Source organism: Pantherophis guttatus, chromosome 18 (genome assembly GCF_059756535.1).
Source record: "Pantherophis guttatus breed Tessera chromosome 18, ASM5975653v1, whole genome shotgun sequence".
Lineage (NCBI taxonomy): Eukaryota > Metazoa > Chordata > Lepidosauria > Squamata > Colubridae > Pantherophis > Pantherophis guttatus.
The window spans coordinates 8,487,399-8,507,365 of record NC_142080.1 but is presented as its reverse complement, the minus strand read 5'-3'; the positions used below and the strand labels follow the sequence as shown (position 1 = coordinate 8,507,365).

General features: G+C 47.2%; 1 protein-coding gene across 2 annotated transcripts; it reads right to left on the bottom strand.

Annotated features, from left to right (window-relative positions):
• Positions 1-6,848: 6,848 nt before the first annotated feature.
• Positions 6,849-18,469, bottom strand: MEN1 (menin 1). 2 transcript variants are annotated; one of them, XM_087880970.1, is made up of 10 exons: positions 18,301-18,469; positions 16,402-16,850; positions 13,881-14,089; positions 13,022-13,150; positions 12,168-12,208; positions 11,368-11,455; positions 10,124-10,260; positions 9,724-9,862; positions 9,025-9,195; positions 6,849-8,077 (listed from the first exon to the last, which is right to left on the bottom strand). In XM_087880970.1, exons 2-10 carry the CDS (start codon positions 16,835-16,837, stop codon positions 7,646-7,648), a joined length of 1,782 nt encoding a protein of 593 aa, XP_087737096.1. In that variant the 5' UTR covers positions 16,838-16,850; positions 18,301-18,469; the 3' UTR covers positions 6,849-7,645. The 2 variants fall into 2 exon arrangements, with proteins under 2 accessions (XP_087737096.1, XP_087737097.1); XM_087880971.1 differs by having other exon boundaries at positions 18,128-18,303.
• Positions 18,470-19,967: the final 1,498 nt, after the last annotated feature.

The window sequence follows — 19,967 nt, the reverse complement described above, 5'->3', positions numbered from 1 at the left end:
AGCTCTGGCACGCATGTGCGTGCCGGCCACCTGATTTTCAGGCCTTTTGGGCCCACCAGAAGTAGGGAAACAGGCTGTTTTCTGCCTCCGGGAGGCTTGGGGATAGGTGGGGAAGGCTGTTTTCGCCCTCCCCAGATGCATAGAGAGGAACTGGAGCCAGGTGTCAAAGAAAAATGGGCCAGGAGCAAGTAGGGAGGGGGGGTTGGGCACGCATGCGCAGGGCGGAGCGCATATTTTTTTTTTTAATTTGATTTATATGCTGCCCTTCTCCAGACTCAGGGTGGCTTACAGTGCGTTAAGCAATAGCCTTCATACTTTTGTATATTTTATACAAAGTCAGCTTATTGCCCCCATAAACTGGGTCCTCAATTTACCTACCTTAGAAAGGATGGAAGGCCGAGTCAACCTTGAGCCTGGCAAGATTCGAACTTACTTTAATTGCAGACAGCTGGTGTTAAATTACAGTGCTTTTGTCTGCAGAGCTATCCAGGCTCTGCAGACAAAATTACGCATAGAATTATGGGTGTGGGCACGCGCGTGCATAAACCTCCCCCACCCCTTCCTGGCACGCGATGGCAAAAAGGTTAGCCATCACTGGAATAGAGTGTAAAATATAGACTAGGATAGAATATAGAGTAAAAAAGGATGAATAGAATAGAATAGAATAGAATAGAATAGAATAGAATAGAATAGAATAGAATAAGCTGGAAGGGACCTTGGAGGTTTTCTAGTCTAGCCCCCTGCTGAAGCTCAAATTCTGGTCTCAATTGTGGTCGTAATTTGAGGACCACCTGTAACTGGATAGGGAGGGGTGGAGAAGATTCTAGAGCGGCCTTAAATTCAGACTTTGCTGAGTTTTCTCTGCAAAAAAAAATTAAAAATCACAATTCCAATCCACTCATTTCACCGCTGAGTGACAAAACCGTAACCGAGACCAAAACTGTTCCTGTTTGCGTGCACATCCTGTTGATGTTCTTAAGCGTCAATTTAGCTATATTTGGACCTGGGCAGAGCCTGTTGAGGTTGTTGTCAATCTGGATTTTAAAAAAATAATAAAAAATAAAAATCTGGCCTGCTTTATGTTAAGGACTTCCGAATTTTGCAAATCACACCAGGATCTGTTTTGCAGAGCAGATTTAGATCAGCATTCATCGGAAAAAGAAATATTTTAACTTTAGCCGAGGCATGCATTGCATTGCTGGCTGATTTATCACCACTGCCGTTTGTTATGCAAGCATTTTTTTTTTTTTTTGCTGCATCTCAGCCTGCGATCCAAACAGGATCCAATAAATATGATGACTAGGAAACGAGAATCTTAGTTAGCAACAGGCCCCATTATACAAGCAATGCCTCTCCCCGTTTATTTCGTCGCTATTAAACTGGTATAAATTCCCAGCATGCACTGGAGAAAAGAAGGATGGTGTTAAGTCTACGTTGGGGGACAGACAAATATATTTTATTTAAAAGCTTTTGGTTTTTTTTGCATGCAGTTCTCTTTTATCGGATGCATCTGATTTTTATCCAGCGGGATTTGAGTTCTTCAAAGCCGTTTGGAATTCAAAAACACCCCCTGCCTCAAAAAAACAAAAACAAAAAAAAACCCCTCTCAAAATGATTCAGGCATGAATCCCTTGCTTGGGGGTCAGAGATTGTGACCGCGCACAATTTTTTTTACAGCAGTGATTCTCAGTCTGTGGGTCCAGGATTGTGTGAAGTTTTAATTGTGCTGGCGTAGAAATAGGTTGAATAAACAGACCATAATTACTTCCAAGCAAACGGGGGGGGGGGGGGAATAGCAATGTATTATTGATTTATAGCCACAACTGAACTCAACATTTCTTATCACTAAGCACTGACAGTTGGCAAGTGAGTTTTGCCTCACTTTATGACCTTCTGGGCCACAGTTGTTCAGTGAATCACTGCAATTGTAAAGTTAGTAGCAATAGCACTTAAAGACTTATATACCGCTTCACAGTGCATTTACAGCCCTCTCTAAGCGGTTTACAGAGTCAGCCACTTGCCCCCCAACAATCTGGGTCTTCATTTTACTGACCTCAGAAAGAAAGTTGAGTCAACCTTTAGCTGGTCAGGATCGAACTCCTGGCAGTGGGCAAAGTTAGCCTGCAATCCTGCATTCTAACCTCTGGTGAAGGAAGGAAGGAAGGAAGAAAGGAAGGAAGGAAGGGAGGGAGGGAGGGAGGGAGGGAGGGAGGGAGGGAGGAAGGAAGGAAGGAAGAGCAATAGCACTTAAGTCTTATATACCGCTTCACAGTGCTTCATAGCCCTCTCTAAGCGCTTTACAGACTCAGCCTCTTGCCCCCAACAATCAGGATCCTCATTTTACCGGCCTCGGAAGGACAGAAGGCTGAGTCAACCTTGAGCCTGGTGAGATTCGAACTGCCAAATTGCAGGCAGCCGGCAATCAGCAGAAGTAGCCTGCAGTACTGCACTCTAACCACCGCGCCACTGCGGCTCACTTAACACGGTTGTTAAGTGAATCAGTCACAAGTGGGATGCGGTGGCTCAGTGGCTAAGACGCTGAGCTTGTCAATCAGAAAGGTCGGCAGTTCAGCGGTTCGAATCCCCAGTGCCGCGTAATAGGGTGAGCTCCCGTTACTCGTCCCAGCTTCTGCCAACCTAGCAGTTTGAAAACAGGTAAAAAATGCAAGTAGAAAAATAGGGACCACCTTTGGCGGGAAGGTAACAGCGTTCCGTGCGCCTTTGGCGTTGAGTCATGCCGGCCGCATGACCACGGGGATGTCTTCGGACAGCGCTGGCTCTTCGGCTTTGAAACGGAGATGAGCACCGCCCCCTAGAGTCGGGAACAATTAGCACGTATGTGCGAAGGGAACCTTATAACAGTCGCAAAACAAATTTGTGTAAGTCGAAAACTAATTGTATCTACAACTAATCCAAAGTCTTCGGTGCTTTAACAGAATACAAAAAAAACCCTGAAGGTTAATTTAGAGCAGCATCTACAAATACCCACAATGTATAAATGTAAAACGAGGAGGAAAATTTACACATTACAATTTCATAGGTTAATTGTCACGTTGGATGACTGTAGCCTCCATGATAAATTTAGGGCCCCTTGTTTACCGATTTTGATCTTACTTAGGATTCTTCAGGTAGGTTTTCGCCGTCTCGTCTACGCCAAATTTCTTTCTTTAAAATCTTTAGAGATATGAAGTCATTCCTGCAAATGTTGCTTTAAAAGCTGGAACTGACCTGCTTTCTATTTTCATCCTACCCAGACTATGATGCTGATATGTGCAACGGGGAATAAAAACAATGTCCACTCTCCACTCTTCCTTCACCTAAAACTGTCTGCTGACATCAGCCCCAAAATTTGAGCGGGGAAGATGCCGCGAGGCTGAATGGTCAAGAAAGGACCATTTTTTCCAGGACTATTTTTCCTAGTTAGATTGCATCTTAGAGGAATTATACTGTGGAGTCAACGGATGAATATTTTAAACGATGCTGGACTCGGCTGCTTTTAAAAGTTTCATAAAGGCTTGTGACAGGATCAGCGATCTTTTGGTCGTTGAGATGCCTTCAATAGCCTTGGATTGACAAAACCAGGGGTCTGCAACCTTAAACACTCAAAAGAGCCATTGGGACCCGTTTCCCACAGAAAAGAAAACACTGGGAGCCACAAAAACCCTTCCCGTGCCTGACAATTTCTTGAGCGGCCACAAAACTAGCATATGTAGTTGAAATTAAACATTCTGTTTTCATCTGAAACTTTTCTTTTCTTGGATTTATCCATGGTTGAAAAGCTCAATAAATCGCGTGCTGGCGGGTGTCGCATTTTGGCGGTTGTGATGCATATTTTGAGTGACAGGGAGCCGCAGCAGAGGGGTGAAAGAGCCACATGCAGCTCCAGAGCCGCAGGTTGCTGACCCCTGGACAAAACCAAGAGAATAAGGTTGGGAAACTGACGTACGGTACGTCTTATTTTAATTAGATTTATCTTTTTAAGTGGGAGAAGGGAAGCTTTGATTTTTTTTAAAAAAATTGTTTTCAAGTTCAGATTCCCCTTTCTAAATGACTGCAGTTTGGTGGCACAATAAATGGGGGGGGGGAGGGCCCTCAGGACTGCTACATCTTGCCCTTATAAAAGGTTACAGCAAAGCTAAGAGATTTACCGTATTTTCCGGGGTATAAAACGACTGGGACTATAAGACGACCCCCGACTTTTCCTGTTAAAATATAGGGTTTGGGCTATACTCGCCGTATAAGACTACCCCTATTTCCAATGCACACCAAATAAAAATTAAAATTAAAAATTAAAAATTAAAAAACCCAAAATGGCCCCTGCGACAAGCAGGAACCTCACACAGCCACAAAAAGCCCAAAAAAACAACTTTCACACTTTACACACACACCACACAACACAACTGGTTCACCCACAATGTAAAAGCAGCTGTGCTAGACCCAAAATGGCCCCTGCAACAAGCAAGAACCTCACACAGCCACAAAAAGCCCCCCCAAAAAACAACTTTCACACTTTACACACACACCACACAACACAACTGGCTCACCCACAATGTAAAAACAGCTGTGCTAGGCCCAAAATGGCCCCTGCAACAAGCAAGAACCTCACACAGCCACAAAAAGCCCCCCAAAAAACAACTTTCACACTTTACACACACACCACACAACACAACTGGCTCACCCACAATGTAAAAGCAGCTGTGCTAGATCCAAAATGGCCCCTGCAACAAGCAAGAACCTCACACAGCCACAAAAAGCCCCCCCAAAAAACAACTTTCACACTTTACACACACACCACACAACACAACTGGCTCACCCACAATGTAAAAACAGCTGTGCTAGACCCAAAATGGCCCCTGCAACAAGCAAGAACCTCACAGTCACAAAAAGCCCCCAAAAAACAACTTTCACACTTTACACACACACAACACAACACAACTGGCTCACCCACAATGTAAAAGCAGCTGTGCTAGATCCAAAATGGCCCCTGCAACAAGCAAGAACCTCACACAGCCACAAAAAGCCCCCCCAAAAAACAACTTTCACACTTTACACACACACCACACAACACAACTGGCTCACCCACAATGTAAAAACAGCTGTGCTAGACCCAAAATGGCCCCTGCAACAAGCAAGAACCTCACAGTCACAAAAAGCCCCCAAAAAACAACCTTCACACTTTACACACACACAACACAACACAACTGGCTCACCCACAATGTAAAAGCAGCTGCTCTAGATCCAAAATGGCCCCTGCAACAAGCAGGAACCTCACACAGCCACAAAAAGCCCCCCCAAAAAACAACTTTCACACTTTACACACACACAACACAACACAATTGGCTCATCCACAATGTAAAAGCAGCTGTGCTAGACCCAAAATGGCCCCTGCAACAAGCAGGAACCTCACACAGCCACAAAAAGCCCCCCAAAAAACAACTTTCACACTTTAAACACACAAAATTCCACATACAGCTTTGTGAGATTTTGTGTGTTTGTGTAGTTAGAGCGAAACACTCCAGAAACACACTAAATCTCAGAAAGCTGCACAAATATTATTTCATTTTATTTTAATTTTTATATGAAAGCTAAATTTAAAACTTCCTAAACTTTAAATGGCTAGGTCTAAAAAAGAACAACTAAAAAAAACCCCCAATTAACTATTTTTTTTAAAGCTCCCAAAGGGGAAAAAAAACTTACCCAATAGAACAGGGGTCTCCAACCTTGGCAACTTTAAGACTTGTAGACTTCAACTCCCAGAATTCCTCAGCCAGCTTTGCTTTGCTGGCTGAGGAATTCTGGGAGTTGAAGTCCACAACTCCCTGCCTGCTTGATTGCGGGCAAGGAGTGGCTTGCTGATGGAATGGATTCAGGCAAGCAAAGCAAGGCAAGCAAGCTGGAGGGGGAAAACTTTTTTCCTTTTACATGGCTCTGGCGATCCCAGCTGAGTTGCCTGATTAGCAGGCAACTCATCTGGGATCGCCAGAGCTGGGATCGCCAGAGCCATTTAAGGTTCGTCAGAGCCTTTCGGGCTGGTCTGCCTGGTTACAGGAGAACGACACCCGGCGTATAAGACGACCCCCGACTTTTGAGAAGATTTTCATGTGTTAAAAAGTCGTCTAATACACCGGAAAATACAGCAATTTTCTCAGACAGCAATAAAAAAAAAAAATCTGTACTCAAGAGATAGGGAGATGAAACACTGCCTGGGGCAGGAACAAAATTCCCTGGGATTTTGGAACTGCTTCGTTGCTGACAAACTGCAAAAGCAGGAAATTCATACCTCCCAAGCGGTCCTCGAGTTATGACCACGACTGAGCCCAAAATTTCCATCGCTAACTAAGCAAGACCGGTTGTTGAGGGACGTTTGCCCTGTTTTACGACCTTTTCTTGCCACACTTGTTTAAGTGAATCACTGCAGTTTAGTTAGTAACCCGGTTGTTAAGTGAATCACTGCAGTTGTTAAATTAGTAACCCGGTTGTTAAGTGAATCTGGCTTCCCGGTGGATCTTTGCTTTACTTTTTGAGGTCATAAAAGGGGATCAAGTGACCCAGGGACACTGCAGCCGTCGTAAATCTGAGCCGGTTGCCAAGCTTCTGAATTTTGATCACGATATAGACAGGCTGTGACCATTGTGTAAAAAAAAAACGGTCATAAGTTACTTTTTTCAGGGCCATTGTAACTTTGAATGGTCATTAAACGAATGATTGTACATAGAAGCCTACCTGTACTTTAGATTAGAAGCATTCCTCTCCCTCTTTCTGAGGTAAAAACCTTTGCTTTTCTGCTGACTTTTATTGTAAAAGCCATCGCAGATTCAAAAGTTCAAGGAGAACAAGAGGCATTTTCCTTTCTATAACAAAAGAGAACCTTAAAATTTATTAATTCTGTCTCCGCAAACGTCTACGAAAAATTCTTCAAACTCCTAATACAAGTGCAGAACCAAACCTCCGGCTCAGATCTTTTGGAAATATTTCTTTTATCATAAAAGATAATCTTCATGGGATGATCACACCTGGATTTTTAAAAAAAAATTTTTTTTTTTAATTGTTAGCTGTCACTCGGGACGATTTGTCTGTGCATCCCTATTAGTTCCGTCTTGTTCTTGCTTTTATCCCTTCAACAAACCGCTCGCTTGGTGTGTTATGACATTAATACCAGACAGGTTTCTTTTTAAATAACAAATCTTTTGATATTCAGCCGTGTTAGGATCATCAGTTGTTCAGTTAAAAAAAAGATTTATACCCGCCTGGTCATGGGAAACACGGAATTATCCCACGTCCCGTTTGCAAACAGGAGACTAAGAGAGAGAGAGGTTAAAAAAATAATGTTCAACAAGTCCTTTTGCACAGTTCAATCTCATTTCAAGTCTCCGGGGGTTTTTTTTGTCCCTAACACTACCCAACCTCCAGGCTGTTGTGTTTTATCTCCGGATCCGTCCAAATTAAGCTCTTCCTGACAGGAGTCAAAATCCACCTTTAAAAGCAGAATTTCCGAGCAAGGTATGTAACCCAACCAGCCAAGAGCTGAAGATGATCATCAGGTCTTCTCAAAATGTTGGCCAGAGGAAAAGTGGAGGAAGAGAGAACTCGAGCAAACTTTTGCCAAGAAATCGGAAAGTTTTTCTCGTCCGGCTTCGCTCGGGGATCAGAGGGACTTCCGTGGTCGCTTGAGGAAGGACAGGGCGTATGTCCGAGGAGCGGAAACCTTCTGCTTTTTCAGCTGGACCTGCGACTGGGCCGTGAGCTGCAGTTTGATGGCGCTGGAGTTGATCTTGGCCGCTACCAGGAGTTCCTTCATGCCTTTCATTTTCTCGCTCTGGAAGGTGAGGACGAGGCCTTCGGGGCGAGGGCTCGAGCTGCTGCTGAGACCTTCTTCCTTCTCCGGAAGCGGCCTCTCGGATCGCTGGGTGGTGCTCGGACGTCGACGTTCTGTGGCCTTCTTGGCCAGAGGAGGCTCTTCCGGCTTGGATTCTCGGCGAGGACCCCGCCGCCGGCCTTCCCGGGGATCCTCACTGCCTTGGTCGTCGTCGTCGTTCGCATCCAGGTCCCGGCTCACCAGCGTCACCTTTTGCCGCACCTGGAAAAGCAAGGAAGCTTCTTGCGACGGTCTGGGGAACTATGTTTCTGAAACTTGGCACTTTTATGATGGGAGGACTTCAAGTCCCAGAATTCCCCAGCCAGCATGCTTTAAGGTGTCTGAACTACAACTCCCAGAATTCCCCAGCCAGTATGTAAGATGGCTAAACTATAACTCCCAGAATTCCCCAGCCAGCATGGTTTAAGAGGGGTGGGCTTCAACTCCCAGAATTCCCCAGGCAGCATGCTTTAAGACGGGAGGACTACAACTCCCAGAATTCCCCAGCCAGCATGGTTTAAGATGGGAGGACTACAACTCCCAGAATTCCCCAGCCAGCATGCTTTCAAACAGGTGGACTTCAACTCCCAGAATTCCTCAGCCAGCATGGTTTAAGAGGCATGGACTCGGACTCCCAGAATTCCAGTCAGCATGCTGCTTGTGGAATTCTGGGAGTTGTAGTTTAGACATTTTACAACATACTGGCTGGGGAATTCTGGGAGTTGTAGTTCGGATATTTTAAAGCATGCTGGCTGGGGAATTCTGGGAGTTGTAGTTCAGACACCTTACAACATACTGGCTAGGGAATTCTGGGAGTTGTAGTTCAGACACCTTAAAGCATGCTGGCTGGGGAATTCTGGGAGTTGAAGTTCAGACATTTTACTACATACTGGCTGGGGAATTTGGGAAGTTGTAGCTCAGACATCTTACAAGTTACCAACATTGGAAACACTCTACAGACTTCCTCTGCTGTTGTATGCAGCCATCCCGCCCTGGCAGAATACATCAGCTCCAATCCCAGTGACCCCCTCTGAGAAGGCCGCAAAGCCCTCTTGGCATTTCTTAAAACGACATTGTACTAAACCACATTTTCCCAAGCCGTTAAAAATGTCCACCTCAGCCAACCCCGCATCCCCAGCCCTCTTCTGTGCCAAGGACCGACATCTCACCGTCCCATCGAAGCGGCTGAGAGACTGGACCAGGAAGGTGGCCCAGCCCACGTGAAGGACGGGCGTGGGGCTGCCCTCTTCCCACTTGCAGATGCCGTCGTAGAAGCGCAGGAGGTGGACGAAGCACTCGGGGTCCTGCAACGCTGAACCTCCCGTTTGAGATGGTGAAGCCTGAAGAGGAAAGCAAATTCTTCAGCGATGGGAGTAGAGGACCCTGTTTTATATCTATTTTCAGGGGAGGTCTTATTTTCAGGCGAGGGTTTGTTTTCGGGGAAACACGGTAACTCTCGACTAACAACAGCTCCTTTAGTGACCGTTCGAAGTTACAATGGCACTGAAAAAAGTAACTTATGATCGTTCTCTTTTACGACCGTGTCAGCATTACCACGGTCATGCAATCAAAATTGAGACGCTTAGCAACTGACTCATATTTATGACGGTTGCAATGTCCTGTGCTCGTGCAATCTTCTGACAAGCAGAGTCAATGGGGACGCCTGGTTCACTTTACAACCGCATTACTCATTTAATGGCTGCAGTGATTCACTTAACAAAGGTCGTAAAATGGGGGGGATTCACTTAACCACTGTCTTGCTTAGTAATGGAAATGTGGGTTCCATTGTGATTGTAAATCAAGGACTACTGTAATTGGCCATATAGCAATTGTTGATTATTTAGTATTATTGTCCTTTCGTCACTGACCTCTCCTCTTTCCCCAGCTCCCTTCTCTTCTGTAGAATCCGCAAGGCTGGCCACTTCCTTGAGCAAATTGGGAACGACGTCATTGGCCACGTCAAAGAATTCCTTATAAATCTCTTCATCCTCTCGGCAGTAGTTGTAACTTCAGACCGAGAGACGGAGAAAAACACACAAAGAAAAAAAATGCAATCATAAAAGCCCAGTCAAGTGCAATACCACTGAAAAAAGAAAAAACAAGAAATCCCAGAAGAAACCATCATGGCTGCACACAGGTCTCTCTGACAAACTGAAAGACAAAAAGGGCAAGTGCAGAAACCGGAAAGAGGGACACATAAATAAGGCTGATTATCAGCAGATAAAGTGGGATGCGGTGGCTCAAAAGAGGACATTAAAAGTGACCTACTCTTGAATGACGGTAGCCGAGTCAGCCCACGCCTCCAGGGCTTCCTTGACATTTTTGTTACGGCAGTGATAGCTGGCCAGGTAGATGTACGGGTAAATGTGCTCGTTGTTGTAATATTGCTTGGCTGAGTTGATCCCCTGGTAGGAGACAAGAGGGGGAGTTACAAAGGGAGGGTTAAAATCCAGGTATCTGCACGGTGTCCTTTGACCTCCCTGTAGGAATTTCCCGATCTCGGAATTTCCCAAAGCCCCAGAAGACAGATGGAAACAACAGATGGAAACTAATCAAGGCGAGAAGCAACCTGGAATTAAGGAGAAACTTCCTAACTGTGAAAACTATTAACCAGTGGAACAGCCTGCCACCAGAAGCTGTGGGTGCTTCATGCAGAGAGGCCTGCTAGGCCCAAAAGGGGTGCGGGGTGTGTGTGTTACGCGCATGCCTGGTGGGAGCACGGGGGGGGTCATACACATAAGGGCAGGGGGAGCATGAGGGGGTTGCGCACATGCGCAGGGGGCGTCGTACACGCACTGCATTGTGGGTATGGGCACGCATTTTCGGCACACAAGGACAAAAAGGTTAGCGATCACTGCCCTAGAGAAAAGGCATAGGATAAATCTCAGGATAACTTCCCTCAAAGTTGAGACAAATTTGTTTATTATGAGAACTTATTGTGCGTTTATTATGTGACAAATTTGTTTATTATGAGAAGACACATAAATAAAGCTTGGTTTTTAATATCACCGTGAAGTAGGCCTTTTTTCCTCCCATCCACCCACCCACCCATATCTTTAAAGGCAGGGGTGGGCTTCAAAAATTTAAGCAAGGGGTTCTCTGCTCGGTTGCTGGGTGGGCGTGGCCATGGTGGGCGTGGCCTAGTCAGCCTCCTGCACCATGGCAGCGGGCGGGGTGTTTTTGCCCTCCCCAGGCTCCAGAGGCTTTCTTTGAGCCTCCGGGAGGGCGAAAACGGCCTTCCCAGGCTCCGGAGGCCCTCTGGAGGCCAGAAACGGGCCCATTTCCAGCCTTCCCAAACTTCCTGTAGGCCCGTTTTTTGCCCTCCTCAGTGCCCTGCATTTACCTGCATCCAAAACGGGCTGTGTGGGGACTCTTGGGAGGGGAGGGGTGGGCAGCGCCAGCCAGGAGTGGGATTTGGGGGGGGGGGGGTTTCTCAGAACTGCACAGACTCTTAGCTACAGGTTCTCCCGAACCCCCAGCAATCCTCCCCTGCTTAAAGGGCAGGAAAATACCTGGTGGTAGATGAAGAGAGGGTCAGGACGGCCCGGGGTGGGTTCGAGTTCTTCGAGATCAGCCAGATTCCCCAAAGCCATAGGATACCTACAACAAGAAGGAGAATCTCTACAGGACATCCGAACCTCAAAGCCCTGGTCTTCTGGGTTTTAAAGATGGCACCCTTAAGGCAAGCAGATCTCAAGTCGACCAGCAGGGAGATAAAGAGAGAAGGAATCCGTTACCCCGCTTCAATCAGTCGAGGTGAAGGTACCCCAACGACATGGTCTATCAGAATTCAAGCTATAGGGTCTTTGGTGCTCCTCTGAGCTTGGATTTTTTCCTTCCAGACGTTTCATGACCCAACTAGCTAATCTCATCAGTGCTTGAAGGGAGTGTTTGCTTCCCTTCTAGCACTGAGGATGATGGACCCTAATTGAATTATGAAAGAAAACAACCAAGCTCAGAGAGCACCAAGGACCCTCCTCCTTCTCTTCTTTCTTTCTCTCCTCCTCCCCGCTTCTTCTCCTCTTCCCGCCCCCTCCCTCTCCCCTCGACTCTATTCCCTTTGAACACTGATGATGTTACCTAGTTGGGTCATAAGACGTCTGCAAGAAAACCACCCAGCTCAGCGACCATCAAGGACCCCCACGGCCCAACCCCGAGCTATAAATATTCTCTTCTATTGGGACTCGCGCTAGTTAACAGAATAACGAAGTGGGAAGGGACCTTTGGAGGTCTTCTAGTCCAACCTCCTGCTTGGTGGCTCGCCAAGGCCACAAATTAGGGCAGGCCCCTAAAGGAAGTGGGAACTACTTACCTCTCCAAATGGTGCATGTCGTAGAGGACCCATAGTAGCTTCTGCAAGAGACAAGAGGTGAAGGGGTAAGGGAAAGCAACTGCCATCAGTCTTGCAAGGTAGTCCAGACAGGAAGCACACTCAGGTCAATGAATTCTACTTTTAAGAAGTAGAAGATCAATGAATTCTACTTTTAAGCAGTAGAAGTATTTCTTTAAAACAAAAACTTCTACTTTTACATTAATAGACTCTTGCAAACACGATTGTACACTTCCCAGTTACCTTTACAAGCAGACGTAAACTTACAACCGTACAATGTCACTGAAAAAAGTGACTTAACAATCATATTTTGCAATGATAACTGTTGTAGCATCTCCAATGGTCAAAAGTGAGCAAAATTCAGGCATTTACAATGGTTGCAATGCCCCAAGTCACGTGATCTCTGGGAATTGAAGTCCACCCATCTTAAAGTAGGCTGGCTGGGGAACTCTGGGAGTTGAAGTCCACCCATCTTAAAGCATGCTGGCTAGAGAATTCTGGGAGTTGAAGTCCACCCATCTTAAAGCAGGCTGGCTGGGGGACTCTGGGAGTTGAAGTCCACCCATCTTAAAGCAGGCTGGCTGGGGAATTCTGGGAGTTGAAGTCCACCCATCTTCAAGCATGCTGGCTTGGGAATTCTGGAAGGTGAATGGACTTCACCTGTGGCAACCTTCATCTTAAGGTTGCCACAGTTATCAAACACTGCCATACACCACTAACCCTCCCCTGAAGACGAGGATGGCTTAGAAGAGATGAAGGCCACATCACAAGGGGTGGACTGGAGGACCTTCTCTGGCCCCGATCAAGCCTCAAGCTTAGACCTGTGTTTTGCTCACCTGCTGGAGCTGCAACAACTCCAGGCTGTCAGAATGCAGGTCAATGGAGGGGTTGATGGCACAGACCATGAAAGCAACTTCCATTTGCCGAGTGCAACGCAGGTAGGAGCCCTTCAGGTAGAGCCAGCTCTGCCAAGAGAGGAGAAGGTCTGAAGGAGGAATTCAGGGCTTGGTTGACTTGCAGAATAATGACTGACACATTCAAGACAGATTCCCATCCTTTTCTGGTGGTGAAGGTATCACACTAGAATCCAGGAGACAGTGAGTTCCATTCCTGCCTTAGGCCTGAAAGCTGGCCCGGTGACTTTAGGCCAATCACCAGGAGATGGTGAGTTCTAGTCCCGTCTCAAGACATGAAATCTGGCTGGGTGACTTTGGGCCAGTAACTAGGCGATGGTGAGTTCTAATCCCGCTTTAGGACTAGCTGGGTGACTCTGAGCCAATCAGTCCCTTTCAGCCCAACATACCTCACAGGGTTGTTGTTTTGGAGAAATTAGGAGGGGGCGTGACTATTAGGTATGCTTGCTGCCTTGAGCGATTTATAAAATAATAAAGGTGGGATAAAAATAAGCAAACAAACAAACAAAAGCAGCCAAATAGTCTCTAAAATGCCTTCAAATAACCACAGCAATTCTTGAGAATCTAATAAGATTCTCGGAGAAGGGCGGCATATAAATTGAACCAAGAAAGAAAGAAAGAAAGAAAGAAAGAAAGAAAGAAAGAAAGAAAGAAAGAAAGAAAGAAAGAAAGAAAGAAAGAAAGAAAGAAAGAGAAAGAAAGAAGGAAATTCTGGCATGGATTTTTCCGCGAGAAATGCAAGGGAGAATTAAAACAAAGAAGAGAAGCCGTTTTTTGTTACCCGCTCGGCCACGCCCGAGTTGACCGTCTGCCCACGCCGGTCCTCGTTGCCTTTCCCGTGCCATGTGACCTCGGCCGTCTGCTCCCCGTCTTTCCCAAACACGACCCACGCGTGGTCTTCCGAGAGTGCCAGGTGCACATCGTAGAGCCCCAGGGCCTGACATGCGCCGACCACCGCAAAGGCCACCCCAGAACTGTCCAACTTGGTACCTGAGCCGGAGAAACATTAAACCAACTTTAGAAAGACATTTGAGCAAACCTATTCTTCAACAGGACGCAGTGGCTCAGGGGCTAAGACGCTGAGCTTGTCGATCAGAAAGGTTGGCAGTTCAGCGGTTCGAATCCCTCGTGCTGCATAATGGGGTAAGCTCCCGTGATTTGTCCCAGCTTCTGCCAATCTAGCAGTTCGAAAGCAGGTGAAAAAATGCAAGTAGAAAAATAGGGACCACCTTTGGTGGGAAGGGAACAGCGTTCCGTGCGCCTTTGGCGTTGAGTCATGGCGGCCACATGACCATGGAGACGTCTTCGGACAGCGCTGGCTCTTTGGCTTTGAAACGGAGATGAGCACCACCCCCTAGAGTCGGGAACGACTAGCACATATGTGCGAGGGGAACCTTTACCTTTTATTCTTCAATTTATAGGTGGCTTATAAACATGTAAAAAATTGCAAAATATGATAGATAGGAACACTGGTGGTCCTTGACTTACAACTAGCCAATTAGCAACCGTTTGAAGTTACAAAAAAGGCAGTCCTCAGCTTACAACAGTTTGTTTAGTGACCATTCAAGCTTACAATGGCACTGAAAAAAACAGACTTCTGGCCATTTTTCGCACTTACAACATCCTCATGATCACGATTGAAATTTGGATGCTTGGCAACCGATTCATATTTATGACGGTCCGTGAGCAGCTTCTGACCAGCAAAGTCCAGTGGGAAGCCAGATTCACTGAACAACCATGTTACTTCGTTAACAACGGTCACGATTCACTTAGCAACTATGGCCAGAAAGGTCGTAAAATGGAGCTAACCAACTTAACAAATGTCTCGCTTAGCAAAATAAATTTCAGGCACCATTGCAGTCGAGCACTACCTATCCACTTAGCCGAGGGAGCCAGCATTGTCCGAAGATCCTTCCGTGGTCATGTGGCCAGCATGACTATACACCGAGGTGCACAGAAGGCTGTTACTTTCCCACTGAAGTGGTACCTATTTATCTACTCCATGTGCCTGCTTTCGAACTGCTAGGTGAAGGGAAGCTGGAGCAAGGAACCGGGAGCTCACCCCATCGCACAGCACTTAGGTCTCGAACCCTGGACTGTCGCCCTGCTCTCGAGTTGCCATAGACCGGGGGGGTGGAGTGGTGGAATGGGAAACCGGCAAAATGGTACGGCAGCCAAAGACAGATGCACATTCCACGCATATCTCTCTCAAGGCTGTATCCCAGGGTTACCTACAGCAGCCGAAGGGAGTGACATACCCTGGGTGGGGGAGGGGGAAAACAGGGTCATAATTGGAGCGTAAATTACGTAGGGTCAGAGCTGGCTTCACTTGGGAATGTGCAGACATGAAGCTCTTAATAAATAACTGGATTTCTTTTGAAGCTTGGCTCAAGGCTCATGATTTAATTAGGGCATCCGGTCGGAACCCTGACAGCAAACAATCTCATTTGGGACATGGAGCAACCGGCCCACCTTTCTGGTTTTTACAATGTTCCAGGGTCCCATGACTTACAACTTGTTTTTTTTTTGTCAGAAACTGGCATTTACTTCCAACATCTGGCAAAAAGCGCCCATTCCGGACACGTAATGATTCCCTTAACGACCGTCACAAACAAATGTCGAACAATTGGGACAGTCACGTCTGCTTAACCACTGACATAACTTATGACCGTAATTCTGGGCTCAATTACGGTCATAAATCGAGGATGACCTGTCCGTTCCCCCTTGGCAGCATCTCCTAAGACAGTGATGGCTAAACTTTTTGCCATCGCGTGCCAAAAGTGGGGGGAGTGTGGAGGGATCATGTGTGCATGTGCCCATGCCCATAATTCAATGCGCCCCCCTCCCCTGCGCATGCACGCCTGACACACATCCCCCGCGCTCCCCGTTTTTGGCACACGATGGCATGGTGGGCCTGGTAGGCCCATTTTTCGCCCGCCACAGGCTCCAAGAAAGCCTCTGGAGGACGGAAACGGCCCGTTTGCCAACTTCCAGTTGGACCGGAAGTCCCGTTTTTCGCCCTCCCGGGGCTCCAGAGGCTTTCTAGGAGCTTGGGGAGGGTGAAAGTGGGCCTTCCCCACCCCCCACAGAGACCCTCCGGAGGTCGGAAATGGTCCGTTTGCTGACTTCCGGTGGGCCCAGAAGGCCCAAAAATCAGATATGCATGCCAGAGCTGAATTAGGGCAATGCTCACGTGCCCACCGATATGGCTCCACGTGCCACCTGTGGCACATGTGCCATAGGTTCACCATCATGGTCCCAAGATCTTCCACCCATGTCCCACGCCAGTACAGCGCCCCCACCTGTGATGAAGCTGAACAGCGACTGGATGTGGGCTCGGTCCTTGAAATAAGAACGGCTCAGGCTGTTCCAGATAACATCCGAGACTTTCTTGACCAGTTCCCGGGAGGAGTAACCATCCGGCCGGGGGTAGAGCGAGAGATCTACGGCGCCTCGGATCTGGGCGGTGAAGCGGGCATGCAGGGCGCCCACGATGCTCAAGTCAGCCACGGGGAAGTAGGTGAGGCTTTCGGGACCCTGAGCCGGCTCGAAGCTGATGCCGGGAACGTTGGTGGGAAGAACTCGGTTGACGGCCAGGAAGTGCTCCACGAAGCCCAACACCAGAGAAAGGAGTACCAGATCCGGCTGCTCCCGGTGGAGTTCCAGTTCGAAGAGGCGCACCACGTCGGAGACGGAGCGCAAGGGGAACAAGGCCTTCTGGGTACTTTTCAGCCCCATGGCCACCGCAGGGCTGCAAGGCAAGAAGAGAAGAGAAGCTCTGAAGGCCCGACAAGCAAGAGAAGGCCCCATCATCCACAGCAGGGAAGCACGGGCTCCCTTTGAAAGTTCAGTGTTACTCTAAGGCAGTGTTTCTCAATTTTGACAAGGTTAAGAGGTTAGACTCCAACTCGCAGAATTCCCCAGCCAGCATGCTTTGAGGGGTGGACTTCCAGCTCCCAGAATTCCTCAGCCAGCATGGTTTTAGAGGAGCTGACTTCAGTTCCCAGAATTCCTCAGCCAGCATGCTTTGAGGGGTGGACTTCAGCTCCCACAATTCCCCAGCCAGCATGCTTTGAGGGGTGGACTTCAACTCGCAGAATTCCCCAGCCAGCATGCTTTGAGGGGTGGACTTCAACTCCCAGAATTCCCCAGCCAGCATGCTTTGAGGGGTGGACTTCAACTCCCAGAATTCCCCAGCCAGCATGCTTTGAGGGGTGGACTTCAACTCCCAGAATTCCCCAGCCAGCATGCTTTGAGGGGTGGACTTCAACTCCCAGAATTCCTCAGCCAGCATACTTTGAGGGGTGGACTTCAACTCCCAGAATTCCTCAGCTAGACGACTTTTAATAGAGGGGGACTTCAATTTCCCACCAGGCCCAGGGGATGAGGAATGCTGGCATCTAAGTCCACGCATCTTTAAAGCATGCTGGCCACAGGGAATTCTGGGAGTTGAAGTTTATGAATCTTAAAAAAACATGGTGGCCAGGGAATTCTGGGAGTCAAACACATCTTCAAGCTACCAAGGTTGAGAAACACTGTCTTAAAGCTTGCCATCCAGGGAATTCTGGGAGTCAAAAAGTCCACACCTACTGGCTGGGGAATTCTGGGAATTCAAGTCCATTGATTAGTAATGCATGTTCTCCGGCCGGGAATTCTGGGAATTGCAATCCCCAATTCTGGGAATTGCAATCTATAAAGAAAGGTCGGGAGTTGGGCGGTTCAAATCCCCAGTACAGCTCTCCTGCGTCAGGAGTGGGGTTGGACTAGATGACCTCCAAGGTCCCTTCCACAACTTTTTTTTTAAAAAAAAATTATTATAAATTAGAGACAAAAAACAGAAAGAAGACTATAACGAAACAAAATCACATACATAAGACTGAGGTTGATTCAACCCCCATAATATATATATACAGTTTCTAAGTAACCGTCCCTTCCACCATGCAAAGCAAAATCCCCTCCTGGGAAAAAGGTCGGGTGGGATCCGGACCCTTCCCCGACTCCCTTTAGGGACAAAAGGACCCTCCCCACCGGCTTTGCAAGCGGCTGGAGGGCGCTGGTAAATTAACCCTCCTTGCAATCCCTTCTCCAGCCCGGCCGGGTCGCGGAGGGGCTTTTCCCACCCCTTTGCTGCAAATGGGGAAAGGGGGCTCCGCGCCCCCTTGCAACGCCCCCCCCCCACTCTTCCCTCGCCCTCCACTCACCTCCCCTGCTCTGCAATTCAAACGCGCGGCTGCAAAGCAATCACGCCTGCGCCACCGGCCCGGCCACGCCCCGCCGCGCAAAGGAGCATGGGCGCTGAAGTCCCAACTTTTGCAAGGCACGCTGGGAAGAATTGCTTTTGGAAGTGCGGGGGTGGGGGGAAATAGAGATGGGCTTCCAAGAGGATGGGGTGGGCAGGCTCAAGGAGAGCAATTGCCCTCCCACAAAAAACTTTTAAGGAAAGGGTGGACTGCTTTTAAGGCTAGGGGACTTCAACTCCCAGAATTCCCCAGCTAGCTGTGCTTTGTTGGCTGGCTGGGGGATTCTGGGAGTTGAAGCCCACCCGTCTGAAAGCATGCTGGGTTTCCAAGGGGATGGGGTGGGCGGGGTCAGGGAGAGGAATTCCCCTCCCACAAAAACTTTTAAGGCAGTGGTATACAACCTGGACTGCTTTGAAGCCTAGTGGACTTCAACTCCCAGAATTCCCCAGCCAGCTGTGTTGTGGGCTGGCTGGGGATTTCTGGGAGTTGAAGTCCACTAGTCTTTTTTTTTTTTTTTGGTGCGTTTGTCAAGATTTATTTATTTATATATCAATATTTTGAATACAGTGTATTGCCCAGGGCATATCATTTTACCAAAGAAAAAAAATAAGAAAAAAAAATAACACATATACTGATAGTAATAATAATTTCACAGAATAATTCTAACCATATTTAAGATTATGTTCGAAATCCACTAGACTTAAAAACCACTTTAAAACACTCCTGCTTTAAGGGTTTTGCAACCTGTAAGTAGCATGGAAATGCAACATGTAATTTTGTTCTACTTCCCTTATTTTATTTCATTTTTGAATCTTTTTTTTAATTTTATTTGATTTATATGCCGCCCTTCTCCGGAGACTCAGGGCGGCTTACAATGCGCTAAGCAATAGCCTTCACACTTTTGTATATTTATACAAAGTTAGCTTATTGCCCCCACAAACTGGGTCCTCAATTTACCCACCTTAGAAAGGATGGAAGGCTGAGTCAACCTTGAGCCTGGCGAGATTCAAACCTGCAGTAATTGCAGGCAGCTGGTCTTACTAACAGGGTGCTTTAGACCACTGTACTACCAAGGCTCCTTGAGAATCTTGAGTTTTGCACCCTGTCTGCCTGCAAATATCCAAGCAAACATATCCACTGGGCTAACCGTATGCTAATCCTAACCTTACTGCAGTGGCAGCAACTTTTGCCAGGATTTTGAAGTAAAAATGCAAAAAATTCAAATGCACTTAATTCCTAGGGATTTTTTTTTTTAAATGAGCCCGGAAGTGTTATCTCCAGTGATTAGAGCTCCTCTCTAATTTTTATCTCTAGGTTCGCATCAGAGGCTACAGTCAGGAACTCCCACTGAATCTTGGGACTAGTACTTTTTTTTTTTTAAGTCACCCTATGCACTCTGGGACTTGTAGTCAACAGGAATAGAAACCTGAAGCTCAGTTTCCCAAGAGTGGCTCAACTGAAGGAACTATTCTCTGCACTGTGCCTTTTTCACTTCTACGTTTAGTGCAATGCTTTTTAAAATAAATGCAGATTTTTCCCCCCCAGAAGCATACATTTCCCGCTTCTTAATTCTAATCCCAAATTTAATTCAAGGTCTTAAGAGGAAGATGCAACCGAGATCGGAGGGA